This window comes from Eucalyptus grandis, chromosome 4 (genome assembly GCF_016545825.1).
Source record: "Eucalyptus grandis isolate ANBG69807.140 chromosome 4, ASM1654582v1, whole genome shotgun sequence".
In the NCBI taxonomy this organism is placed as follows: domain Eukaryota; kingdom Viridiplantae; phylum Streptophyta; class Magnoliopsida; order Myrtales; family Myrtaceae; genus Eucalyptus; species Eucalyptus grandis.
Window position 1 is genome coordinate 34,931,471 of NC_052615.1, and position 12,798 is coordinate 34,944,268.

The 12,798-nt window shown below is 43.8% G+C and overlaps 2 protein-coding genes across 3 annotated transcripts; one reads left to right on the forward strand and one right to left on the reverse strand.

Annotated features, from left to right (window-relative positions):
- Positions 1-1,272: 1,272 nt before the first annotated feature.
- Positions 1,273-5,986, forward strand: LOC104442064 (probable methyltransferase PMT15). The gene is made up of 6 exons (XM_010055358.3): positions 1,273-2,230; positions 3,730-3,940; positions 4,026-4,323; positions 4,881-5,270; positions 5,377-5,454; positions 5,542-5,986. The coding sequence occupies exons 1-6, from the start codon at positions 1,496-1,498 to the stop codon at positions 5,780-5,782; spliced, it is 1,953 nt and encodes a 650-aa protein (XP_010053660.2). The 5' UTR covers positions 1,273-1,495; the 3' UTR covers positions 5,783-5,986.
- A 199-nt stretch (positions 5,987-6,185) lies between these two features.
- LOC104442065 (plant UBX domain-containing protein 9) lies at positions 6,186-10,421 on the reverse strand. 2 transcript variants are annotated; one of them, XM_010055359.3, is made up of 9 exons: positions 10,100-10,421; positions 9,662-9,723; positions 9,147-9,543; positions 8,939-9,022; positions 8,739-8,852; positions 8,192-8,314; positions 7,517-7,660; positions 7,388-7,444; positions 6,186-6,735 (listed from the first exon to the last, which is right to left on the reverse strand). In XM_010055359.3, exons 1-9 carry the CDS (start codon positions 10,181-10,183, stop codon positions 6,628-6,630), a joined length of 1,173 nt encoding a protein of 390 aa, XP_010053661.2. In that variant the 5' UTR covers positions 10,184-10,421; the 3' UTR covers positions 6,186-6,627. The 2 variants fall into 2 exon arrangements, with proteins under 2 accessions (XP_010053661.2, XP_010053662.2); XM_010055360.3 differs by having other exon boundaries at positions 7,517-7,651; positions 10,100-10,420.
- Between the last annotated feature and the right edge of the window lie 2,377 nt (positions 10,422-12,798).

Here is a 12,798-nt window from a genome sequence, read left to right on the forward strand (position 1 = left end):
TTTTTTTGGGATGAACGCTTTTGTCCACTTCCAAAACTTAGATTCTCTCGTCACCTTCATCTTTTTCAATGGCTAACGTCCATGCATGTTTGCAATGTATACAAACACTCTTCCTCAATTTATAAGTTTAAGCTTCTGGATAGAGGACATTCTGACGCGGTGTTAGAGCCAAATTCCAACCCCAGTTCATCTCGTCCGCACAATCCTCCATTCTTGATCTGCCTTGTAAATTGGCTAAGATATTTCGACATAGATAAATTAGAATATTTCGATGTCGGAAAAAGGGGTTTCCATCCATCCACACCGCACCAACAAGAAGCAGGAGATCCACGGAGTGGTGCTCGAGAAGAGGAATTAGATGCTTAAAGTCAAAATTACACCCAATTTCAAGCAAAGTGCAAGCAACCACTCCTTGCCCAAATTCCTAATCTTAATTTCAATTTTTCTCCCCCATAACGTCCGGCGGGACCCACAAAGAGAATAAAAACAGTTTCTTTATTAGGATTAATTATTTTAGCGTAGTGAAGTTGGGAATTAGTACGATTTATTTCGTTTTAGGACATGCCAACGTGCGGAGCAGGGCCGCCGGTTTCGATGGCGCCGGCTCGTGGTTATTACCGAAACCGAAGACATGGCATCGTGGTTGGTCAACAATTTTTTGGCAACTTTCCTGCACGACAACTCCGGGTGGATCATTGCCGAAGGTCGCCTTTCGATCAGTCCAAGGAATTTTTACCATATAAAATTCATTAGAGTTAATTTCGCAGATTAGCCTATGTACTCTCATTTTTTTCCCACGAGAAAAGCCAGAAATTCCTCATTGGAAAATCAGAGCCAAGTAGCGGAGGCTGTATTTGTCAAGATATCTGAATATTAAATCACGCGCTCGTGTAACAGTATAAACTTTTTGAACTATTCATTAAGAAGCCTAGCATTGAAATCTGATGCTAAATGAACTTCTTATTTATGGAAATCAGAATTAATCGATGGGATTGATTTATCATAATCAGCATTTAAATGGAGATCCTCTTTTCTTAAATTAGTCCCTTTTTCGTCATTTCCTTTTTTTTTTCTTTCCCTTTCCTATTTAAGTTTATCACGTGTATATATATGTGTGTGTGTGTGTGTGTGTGTGTGTGTGTGTATCAAAATCTAACAAAATTATGCAAGATAAACGTCCACATCAAATCGTCATCGTCGTCATCATACATTAGTTTAATACACGGTCGTCGCTACCTTATATTACAATAATGATATCGAGAAAAGTCTATCCATCGCCCTTAAGTTTTCTCCAATTTCTGCCCCATGTCTTTTCTTCCTCATAGGCATGTTCGCACGTAGTCCCGCACTCTCATTTTCTCTCTCTAGAAGCAGAGACTTCATACGCCACGCCATGAGCTGAATCTCTCTCTCTCTCTCTCTCTCTCTCTCTCTCTCCGTCTAAAGTCGCCGCCGTCGCCACCGCCGCCGCCGTCACCGTCTCCGTGGTCTTCCGATGGCGAACCACAAGAATTGCCCCAACCCGTTTCAAATCTTCCCCTTCATGACCAAGAAGGCCAACCTCTACTACATCACCACCGCCTCCGTCCTCTGCGCCATCTTCTACCTCCTCGGCAACTGGCAGCACTCCGGCGGCGGCGTCGCCTCCGCCATCTCCTCCTCCGGCTTCTCCCGATTCCCCTGCACCATCGCCAACGCCATCCCTTCGTCCTCGCCGCGCAACGCCGCCTCCTCCGCCTTTGCCTCGTCGGCCAACGTCGTCCTCGACTTCGAGGCCCACCACAGGGCGGAGGACCTCATCCCGACGGAGGCGGCGACGGCGCAGGATCTCCACTTCCCTCCTTGCGACCCGAAGTTCTCCGAGTACACGCCGTGCGAGGACGTGCAGCGATCGCTGAGGTTCGATAGGGAGAGGCTGGTTTACCGGGAGAGGCATTGCCCCGAGAAGGGAGAGAGGCTCAAGTGCCGGATCCCCGCGCCGCACGGGTATAGGTTGCCGTTCCCGTGGCCGGAGAGCCGCGACAAGGCGTGGTTCGCGAACGTCCCGCACAAGGAGCTGACCGTGGAGAAGAAGAAGCAGAACTGGGTCCGGTTCGAGGGCGACCGGTTCATCTTCCCCGGCGGCGGGACCATGTTCTCGAACGGCGCCGACGCGTACATCGACGACATCGGGAAGATGATCGACCTCCGGGGTGGGTCCATAAGGACCGCCATCGACACCGGCTGTGGGGTAAGTATCGAGTGCCTCTGATTTCGACTTTAATCCGGTCTAATTCAGTCTCCGAATGATGATTAATCGATAGGATGCGTCGTTGGCAAGCATCCAGATTAAGTCAAACAGTATGGACTAAACATAGGACGTCGTCGCACGGTACCATGTGCGTTAAGACGTGCAAGGCTCGCCTTCTTACGTTGCTACAACACGTTTTAATCAGTCCCATCATTATTTGCATGTCGCTATACGTTTCGAGTTTATGTATGTCGGTTTAAGTAACATATTTCAGCAAAAACTCTCGGGTTTGACGGGTTGGTTGGGGCGGTGAGAATTTCCGACTCAGTTGCCCATCTGAATTCCACCAACTAGGCGAGCTCCCTATGATCGAAAGCATCTCCACGATCCAAAAATTTGGAGTCGCTCGGTTCATAGGACTTATGGAGTATTCCATGGGTTTTCGAGTACATTAATTTCCACGCCTGGGTCCCTAGATCGGAATATTATAGTGTCTGAAGTTGCAGCAACTACTTGTTAGGATATTGTAGATTCCTCCAGGGTCGGTCAGAGCGTGACCGGGGCGGGTTGAACCGGCCTGAGACGGAAGGGGCTGGAAATAAGTAATTTCCTAATGGATCGAAAAATTAGGATATGTCGTGGGTACATGTGCGGACTTTTCCTACGTAAGCGGTCCGAATTTGGCGTAGTGACCGTAAATTTACAAGGTAAGAAGGTTGTATATTGGTGGATCCACAGTTTAAATTCACTAATTTATGAATTTTCGAATTGGATGTTCTTTATATGGCCTCCGCTGTCAAATTTGAATAATCTAGGTGGGAAAATATTGATAATTTGGGTAATTATTACATGGTAGGACTATTTGATCTTGACCTTTGAAGCTTTGGTTTGTCTCTCAGTTGGTTGAAGAGTGCTCCATTATTCTACCAGTACCAACCACCCAGACCAAACTTCACCAAATCTTGAGTGCCAAGCTTCAGATGATTCCAATTTCAGTACCAATTCCCAAATTTTTTAATGCTTGGGAGATTTACATTTGGGATCCTTAGCCAGAGTAATCATGATTTTGCATTTCAAGTGCAGAGATGAGATCTGCAAGTGGATTTATTCATATCTATTGTCCGGGACATAAGTTAATCTTGAGTATAATCAAATGCATCAATAGGGTTAAGTCACTAAATGATCCTCTGTCAGTGGGCGTGTTGGGTAGATAGCATCAGTTCTTTTGCTTTACCCGGTTTGCACATAAGAACAGTAGAAGTTGAAGCAGCAGTTGAGTCCACAAAGACTTCAGATCTCAGATCTTACCATTGTTTCACACCTTTCAGCTAGTTCAAGAATTCCATGGCATACTCTGCCCCAATCAACATTTGGACTTTATCAGATATTTTGACTTTCTCAATTTTATATGGGGCCTAAGACAGCATTGTATGGCTAAATAGACCAATTTGGTGGCAAATGAGGATTTTAATTTGAAGCATGGCCCAATGGCTTTGCAGGTGGCGAGCTGGGGAGCTTACCTCCTGTCGAGGGACATCCTCACAGTGTCGTTTGCGCCGCGAGACACCCACGAAGCTCAAGTTCAGTTCGCCCTCGAGCGGGGAGTGCCCGCCCTGATCGGAGTCCTCGCTTCCAAGAGGCTTCCGTACCCTTCGAGAGCGTTCGACATGGCTCATTGTTCTCGCTGCCTCATTCCTTGGGGTCAGTATGGTGAGTCATACCCCTTCACTATGTATTTTTCTAAATATTAAGGTTGTATTCGTAATTCATGGTATTAGACATTCATAAAATGCAGATGGGGCATACTTGATTGAGGTTGACCGGGTTCTGCGTCCCGGTGGGTACTGGATTCTGTCGGGGCCGCCAATAAACTGGGAGAAACACTGGAAAGGGTGGGACAGAAAGGAGGAAGATCTTAAAGCAGAACAAGATGCGATTGAGAGCATAGCGAGAAGCCTGTGCTGGAAGAAGTTGAAACAGAAGGGCGACATCGCAATCTGGCAGAAACCCACCAACCATGTCCATTGCAAAAAGAACCGCAAGGTGTTCAAGTTCCCGCCTTTCTGCCCCGCACAAGACCCCGACAAGGCCTGGTACGTCTTATGTTTCGATCAGACCTGTTCATGAGTGGTCGTATCCGTTACATTAAGTTTTCTGTCATTACGTATTAAGGTTAAAATTGGTACTTGCTCGCCTTAGGAGCGTCGACAGTACTTAGTGGCAGTGAACTTGTGATGTGAAACTAAAAAGCGATGTCTTCTTCCCTCATTCCTAAGCAACTTCAAGGACGAGTGATATGATTTAAGACGAGCCGACATTCGAGCTATTGCAAAAGTTATGTAGAACTCTGGTTCTAGATTTGGTTAGATTTGGTTCTCTAGGATCACCAAACTGAGGCAAAAGCAGTTTCCGGATTCTGGTATGTGACAAAGTGATACCAAAACCAATTGGATGGCAAAGGCAGTTGATACGGGATGTCTTTTCCAGCTGGCTTTCAATCACAAAACAAGCACTTCAAATCAATTTAGATCCTTCTTAAGCAGTGGGGATTCTAGCTTATGTCTGCTGTTTCTCCTAGAAATAACCTGCTCGCTTACTAGTAATCTCGTCATTCTTGTACCCTCAACCCGTAACTCTGTACTGTCTACAGGTACACCCAAATGGATACCTGCTTAACCGCGCTTCCCGAAGTATCCGACATTAAGGATATTGCGGGAGGGGAGTTAGCAAAATGGCCCCAAAGATTGACTGCCGTGCCTCCAAGGATTGCGAGCGGAAGTGTAGGAGTAACAGCAGAGACGTTCAAAGAAAACACCGACTTGTGGAGGAGCAGGGTCTCCTACTACAAGTCCCTGGATCACCAACTAGCCCAGAAAGGAAGATACCGCAACTTGCTCGATATGAATGCCAACTTGGGAGGTTTCGCAGCTGCATTGGTGGATGATCCGGTGTGGGTCATGAACGTGGTCCCGGTCGAGGCCACAACCAACACCCTTGGAGTGATATATGAACGCGGATTGATCGGAACTTATCAGAGCTGGTATGTTTCATCAGGATCAGACTTTCCAAACTCCTTGCTCCACCGACCTTTCGCGAAAGGACAGTGGACGTTAACTAATTATCTTGGCCACCACTCTTCCTTGTAGGTGCGAAGCCGTGTCCACTTATCCGAGAACTTACGACTTCATCCACGCTGATTCCGTATTCACCCTCTACAGCGAGAGGTATTTTCGCTTCTCTTTCTCTATTTAGTCTTCGGGTACCAGACTTGGATTCTGAATTGGAACTAATCTGGTGTATCGTTTTCACAGGTGCGACATGGACGATATTTTGTTAGAAATGGATAGGATTTTGAGGCCCGAGGGTGGAATTATATTCCGCGACGACGTAGATATTTTGGAAAAGATCAAGAGAATGACAGATGCAATGCAATATGAGAGCAGAATCATAGACCATGAAAAGGGACCGCACGAAAGAGAGAAGATCCTATTGGCGTACAAGCAGTACTGGACAGCTCCAGCCCCAACGGAAGGAACCGATACTGCTTCCTAGTCATAGACATGGGAGTTCTCTCTTGTTTTGCATTTTTCATGTTCTTGCGTTCTTTTGGTTTTTTTTGTTTTTTTTTCCATTATTCTTGTGTTAATAATTTAATCGGCATTCAATTTTCCAGTGCCCAAGCAATAGCATGATAGGAAAAGGAGGTTTCATAGAGATGACATCACAATATGATAGCTCAAAGAAGACTTTTTTGGATGTATCACGCTAAAGGTATCTGTATGAATGGCATGGAAATTCTTGAACCAAAGCCAAAGAGATTGAACTAGCGATTAAAAGATAGATAGGGTTGGTACTAGTACTCCTGGCTGAAGAATCACTTAAAAAGAAATTCTAGCCAAACTAGAGCTGGGCACATCATCACAAGATTAGACGAAAAGAGCGCAAGTTCATCATCTTTCACAAACAATAGATCAGACGACTGTCATTTACCCCGTGATATTCCCTTTGGTGTAGACATACCATCAACAGGCCAATGTTTTGCATAAGATTCCTATAGAGTGGGAAAGTATATGCAAGTGCTGCAAATAAGCAACAGATTTTTCCCCGTCTAAAATACTTTCTGATACCTAGTAGGTAACTAATTTGAGTCACGATCAGTTAAGAGCGCGACAGACACACATTTGATACAACAGACAAAGCTTTACCAATAGGGTGCAGTAGCAAATACATGCATTGCCAATCTTAAATGTTGTTGCATCTTTTCTGATCTGGGATCAGTTGTTACCTTTGAGCTTTGGTGAAGCAAACCAGTCAGATGCAGCAGACGAAATGCTATGAATGCACTTCTTGACATTTCCTTACTGATATGTGCAATTTCAAGATGGCCAAAGCCAATGCTAAACAAACTCTAGAAACAAAGCTTCTTGTTTACCAGCTAGCCCCAGTGCACTAAAACTGCAGATTCTGTCACCATCAGAGAACTCCTCGCGAGGATAAGGCCTTATCTGCTCATCAGGGGAAAAGACACAAATCAGTAGAGGCAAATATACCATTTGGACTGCTCATTCTTATTTAACTTGGGACTTGAGAGATGTACTTAAATAGAAGACTTAAGAAATGCACATTGCGGCTGGGCGGAGGAACCGCAAATGAATGAACAGGAACATTTCCTTCCCCAGATACTAGTATATTTCAATCTATTATCATTCAAGTACATGAGCAAAAAATAGAAGATTTTGAATATTTTGCCATTGGGGACTGAGATGTAATGACAGTTATTGAAGAAAAGCCAAAATGTGCAGCCATTTTTATGGAAAATCAGCAAAATATGGATAAAAATGGCAAAATTACAAATAATCCTGATCAAGTGGATATAGTGGCTTGATTTGACTGCCTTCTGCATTTTTTGGGGCTTTTCTTTTTTTAGATGGGAGCCTGAATAACTTCATTTTATGGGTCCATCAGAAATTCAGATAAGTAATGCCACCTTGAAATAATCTATGCTCATGATTGCAAATATACAGCATAGCGTTTGCCGATGGAGATGTAGTTTTAATCATTAGCCATACTTCAACCACAAGGTGACTGCGTTGCTCATGAAGCTAAACAGAGGCTTAGGAGTTAAGCATAAGGAAGCAAATAGATCGTAGCACTTGCCAGTCTGTAAGTCATAGGCTTCGCCCAACCACCAGCATCTATGAAGTCAAAAAGAGACTGCAGAGGAAGAGAAATAACCGTGAGGTCTAGTGTTTAAAAATTGCTCAGACCACACATAAGAAGATTCACCTGAAGCTTGTCGGTCATGAGGAAGCGGCGACCGTGACGAGCCCCATCTGGCATGCGGACGACAAGATTTATTGCTTCTCTTGCATCTGGTGCAGGTTCTTGAGGTAGAGGGCCTCCACTTTGAATTAACCTTTTCTGAAATCCCTTGCAGTAAGTGATAGGAGAAACATCAGAATAGTACATCCCGACAAGAAACGTGGTGGAAGTATCCACTTTTTTGAATCGAAAAATAAATGAATAGTCATTCATAAGGTTCAACCCCTAGCGCAGGAGAATCCTACATGACTAAAGGACATGCCGCTTAGTCTAATTTACATTGTAGCCGAGTGCTCCCAGTTCGGCCCAAAAGAAATTAAAACCGTCCCCTTTAGAATGGAGACTTGTCCAAGAGCTTAGTCACCAGATGCCATGATGTTAAGGCATTAAGCATGTTATGAGTGTAAACTATGCACCTATGATGAGACACATGAAGTTCTTTTTCCATCCCTGGGGAAATTTACCAAAATAATGCAGCTTCCTTCTAGCATTACTCCTATTCAAGCTCGCTGGGAGCAACGAGTAAGCTCCCGGGACATCATTGAAAGGAACGGAGTTTAGAGGCGTCAATTTTCTTCTGAAAGTAACCGTATGAATGCCAATTGCCACCATATTTATATTCATCAAATATAAATTTACCTGATCGGACTGATTGGCATCTGGACCACGCTGAATATGATCATGACAATGCTGGTTGGATTTATCATCCTGCAAATTCAGCCCTTCCAGCCTAATCTCATGTGGCTGCGATGTGCTTCCCAACTTCAATGAAGCATTGCATGTTAGAGAATACCTTCTCTCCTCAATAATGGACAAAATAGAAACAGCCCCCCATCGGAAATAGAACGTAGGCACCCAAAGGAAAAGGAAAACAACAGAAATAGACGACAGCACTAGAAAAGAAAATAGTATCCGAGAAAATACCAAGATCATTCATCTAATTTGTGTATCTCGCTCTGCTATGTCAACCAAAGAGGGGCATATACTAAACGGAAGTTGCTCAAAGGAAATACAATTGAAGGTTGTGCACAGGATGACTAGTGAGCAATATATATTTTCCAGTAGAAATTTAGATAACTGCAACATGCTCCTGCTCACATGGAGAACCTACCATCTTATAAAGATGCTAACAAAAAATACATTATTTGTGCAGCTAATATTTTGCGTATGAATTAAAGACGCTCACTTTTGATCTTTTATCCTTAGTTTTGTCTGCACTTTCATGCGGAGCATTGAATCCAGATTCTCGGTCTCTATCTTTCACTTGTTGCACACGCTTCTCTTCCTCTTGCTCTGCTTCCTGGAATTTTTATCAGAGTAAAATGAACCAAAAGGCCGTGCAATAATAGGGGAAATCTTAGAAAAAGTTTGCCATGACCAAACAACCTTCAATGAAAGTGAAATTGCACGATCAAGCTCCTTATCTTCTTGGCTAGGTTGCCTTTGAGATAGCCCAGAGCCAGAAAGAAACTGCATCACAAGCATCGAGGGTGTCACAATCCAGAGAATGTCGTGGTAAACAAATGCAAAAACCCGAGAAAAGCAGTGACCCGAATTCGAACGGTCACTCCTGCAATGGACTCTCAAAACATACCTCCTGCCTCGATGCCTCAATAGCAGCTCGAAGCATCTCTTCTTCTGCATCATGCCCATACGCATGCGGACTCCTGACTTCAGCCGGAGTGCTAGAATAAACTGGCGTTCCAATTACGCCACCGGTGTCGATCGATCCTGGATGATAAGGCGCCCCATAACCGCCGCGGAATGTTTCAGCCGACCCAGCTGCGTAGCTTGGAGAAGGAGCAAGCGGCTGGGGACTAGTAAATGCAGAAGCGCCAATCTGGTTTAAGAAATTCCTCCTGTAGTTCGGGTCAAAAAGGGAAGAAGGCTTGAAACTCATAAGGGTATCCAAGAGCGGCACGAGCCCTGTTCGCCCGGCGTGATTCTGGCTATACATTTCACGAGGGTATGCATAAGCTGCGGGAGGAAATCTGGGCAGGCAAAGAAGCAAAAAAGGAAAGCAAAAGGATCAAAACGGAACTCCAGCATGAAGCGCATGAAACTCGAGAAATGTCGAGAGTTAAGCGGAGGGCAAATTCAGGGACGGACGTTTGGTGCATCCCTTCGGTATAATGCGCATTGACGGCCGCGTCAAGATTCCCGCCGTATTCCTGCAAAAGGGTAGACGCAGACAACAGATATCTCCCGGATTCTCCACGAAAACGACGTGAATAGATAGCGCATCGCATCGCATTTTCAAGCCGGCAGGCGAAACGCAAGATGGGTCGGAGCGCCACATCTCAAGTTCTCACATTTGCCACTCCATTCGTCATCCCTCTCCGCTATCATAGCCCAAGAGGAAAGCAGAGTCGCAAATAATCTCTCTCTCTCTCTCTCTCTAGTCAAGCCGTCAACTCGAATGCTACGAAATCGCGACGAAGCAACGACGATCCGGCTACGTCTCGTGCGACTGACTGAGCTAACCCGGAGGCAACCGATCGGGGAAAGGCCGGAGATGGGTTCGAAGGGGGAATGGGGGGAATGTACCTCCAACCGGCGGACGGCGACGGGCTCGGGCGCGCCGGTGATGGCCATGAACCTATTGACGGACTCTCGGGACGGCCTGGACATGGCGGCGGCTCCCGGGTGGTCCTTGCGGCGGAGCGCGGCGGCGAGTGCGGAAGACGGTGGCGGCTGCGGCGACGGAAACGGCCCCGGTCCGGACGGAGAGTAGAACCGAGAGTAGGACAGGACAGCGCCGCCTCTTTCTCTCTCTTTCTTTCTGCCTCGGATGCTCTCTCTCTCTCTCTCTCTCTCTCTCTTCTTTCCCTCTCGTTTCGTGCCTCGTGGACCGTTCCGCCAATTGTAATCCGCCGCAAATCGCAGTTATCTTTTTAACAAAAATGCGGTAAATTACATTATGACAAAGATAATTTAGAAGATTCTCCGTGTCTAATTTAACCCCGCGTGCATATATTGCATAGCCCCGGTTAATTGTAATTAATGTCGTAACGTTGCCTTAGGTCATGGCAACATTGATCGCGTCGATACATAATTTTGACGCTTTTTCCTCTTGACCGATTATACTACTGTTGAACTTGTTAATTTCAAACGAGTCAGATTTGGAAATTCAAGTTCGAGTTCCTTCGCTTCACAAGACAACACACTGCATATGGGATGTCTTACTTCTCACACTCTTCTCACAAGTGCCAAAAGTTTATGCACTTGTGTTCCTTGATGTAGGCAACGAGTCTACCATAAACGATCCAATCACCCGTCACATTAGGGTGGTTTAAGAATAATGTTTGATCTTTGTAATTTTAAACTTTAGCTATCAAGACATCTAGGCATTTTAATGTTTAACAACTTTTTTTTTACTATTACTATCGATTTTCATTCTATTTGTCATTGATATTTCAGTTGATTTAATTTTCTCCATTTCGAGACTTTCATAAAAATGAATGGTAACGAAATATATCTTTCGAAAGTCATGTTTATCACGTATATTAATCGAAAAAAATTAATGGTACATTAATGGTTACAGCAAATTTAAAATTCATAAGTGCATTATTCGAATTTCTGTATAATTTCCTCTCAAGAACATATAAATAAGATTGAAATTGCCCTTTTTGGATTATGGAAAAGAAAGAAAAAAAAAAACTCATGATCTTCGTCCCATTCCGACATTGAATGCAATTTCTTCGCCTCCCAATCGAGTTTCGTGAGAAATCCCCACAATCACGGAGCCGCACGAATCGCCATTGACGAAAATGGCCAGACAAAAGTCGTGCCAGCCAGCTTGCCTCTATCCACAGCTCCTTTCGGTCGGAGATTTATAAAACAATTTCCTTAATTCTTCCGAGAATCACCTCTAATCGGGCCGGCCGGGCCCAGCCCGGCCCATTTCGTGTTATGCTATATACCCTTCGTCTCCTGGAGCTCGGACCGGCCCATGAGAGGAAATGAAAAACGGGCCCGAAATCGAAGCCGGCCCTACTCGGGCTCGTGCATTTTGATTTGGCCCGGGCTTCGGGATCTCCTTCGCTCCTGTGGATAATATGATTTCTCCAAAAAAGGAGTATTATTTTCGTAATTCCACAAAAGGGCGAGGCTATTTCCAATCTCATTGGTGACAAACAACGTGATCGTGCCCGCAATGCTCGCCTGAGCAACAAATAACATTACTATAAAAAGATTAGCTTACTTTCCAGGCAAAATAATGGTGAAAATAGCATTAAGATGATTCGTCGTCGACCATTATGAGCTCCAAACAGAATGAGTGCGATTGCAATTTCACTCTCGACTTCTCGATTCTTTTCATACTCTTGACCACTCCATTCATCTTGTTCTCTCTCAACGACTCCGATCTTCAGTCTAGGTTTAACTTTTTGTTAATCATCTGAAAAGACACGTGTAATTTTTGTATTGAACACCATGACATTGTGTGATGTGAGAGATATATTCCACGAGAGCTTTAATTGACTTCGATATGAAATTAGAGAATTTGATGTATTAATAATATCCATGACTCGATATATGATTTTATTAATTTATAAGGCCGATACCACAAAAGGCCCCCAGCAATATACCTATATCGCATTCACCAAAAATAATTTTAATGTTATGAAAAAATGGTAAATAGGTACATCAGTGCCATATTTACCTCAAATTTGTGTATTTGTGCAGCGTTCACATCACATTTACCCTAAAAAATTCCAGATTTACAATCTAAAACTTCTATATTTACCTCAGCGTATGGTGTGGTAAATATAGCTTGGATAGTAGCACTAATATACTAGTTTGAGATTTCTTATGACGTAAATTGGGGGTAAATGTAATATGAGTGTACTGATACGGAGATAAATATGGCACAAATTCATTAGTTTGGAGTTTATGATAACATTCACCTTAATCTTTTTGAACTTGTATAGCGGAAATTTCTAACATGCACATAGTCAATCTCTACAAGAAGTCAATGAAACCCGTCCCGTGCAAATCAAGTTTGCGTCAAAAATGATGCAAGCTCCGTCGAAAATTTTAAATAATGAATACAATAAATAAATAAGCATAGTTTGTTTGGTGAAAATCATTTTCCTTGAAAAAAATGTATTCATTTTCTAGCATTTTATTCGCTCAATAAAATGAGTCAACGGAAAATGTTTATTTACCAAAACTTAAATTAAGGAAAATAATATTCGCTTTGAAAAAACAAGAAAACATTTTTTAAAATTTACATCTATCACCAC

What these genes read in the sequence shown, in the direction of transcription:
- LOC104442064 (XM_010055358.3), top strand. Translation starts at nt 1,496, where the DNA reads ATGGCGAACCACAAGAATTGCCCCAACCCGTTTCAAATCTTCCCCTTC. An exon ending in CATTCCTTGGGGTCAGTATG is followed by an intron (nt 3,941 to 4,025) that starts GTGAGTCATACC and finishes CATAAAATGCAG; the next exon opens with ATGGGGCATACTTGATTGAG. An exon ending in ATCGGAACTTATCAGAGCTG is followed by an intron (nt 5,271 to 5,376) that starts GTATGTTTCATC and finishes TCTTCCTTGTAG; the next exon opens with GTGCGAAGCCGTGTCCACTT.
- LOC104442065 (XM_010055359.3), bottom strand. Translation starts at nt 10,183, where the DNA reads ATGTCCAGGCCGTCCCGAGAGTCCGTCAATAGGTTCATGGCCATCACC. An exon ending in ACCGAAGGGATGCACCAAAC is followed by an intron (nt 9,544 to 9,661) that starts GTCCGTCCCTGA and finishes TTGCCTGCCCAG; the next exon opens with ATTTCCTCCCGCAGCTTATG. An exon ending in TCATGACCGACAAGCTTCAG is followed by an intron (nt 7,445 to 7,516) that starts GTGAATCTTCTT and finishes CTTCCTCTGCAG; the next exon opens with TCTCTTTTTGACTTCATAGA.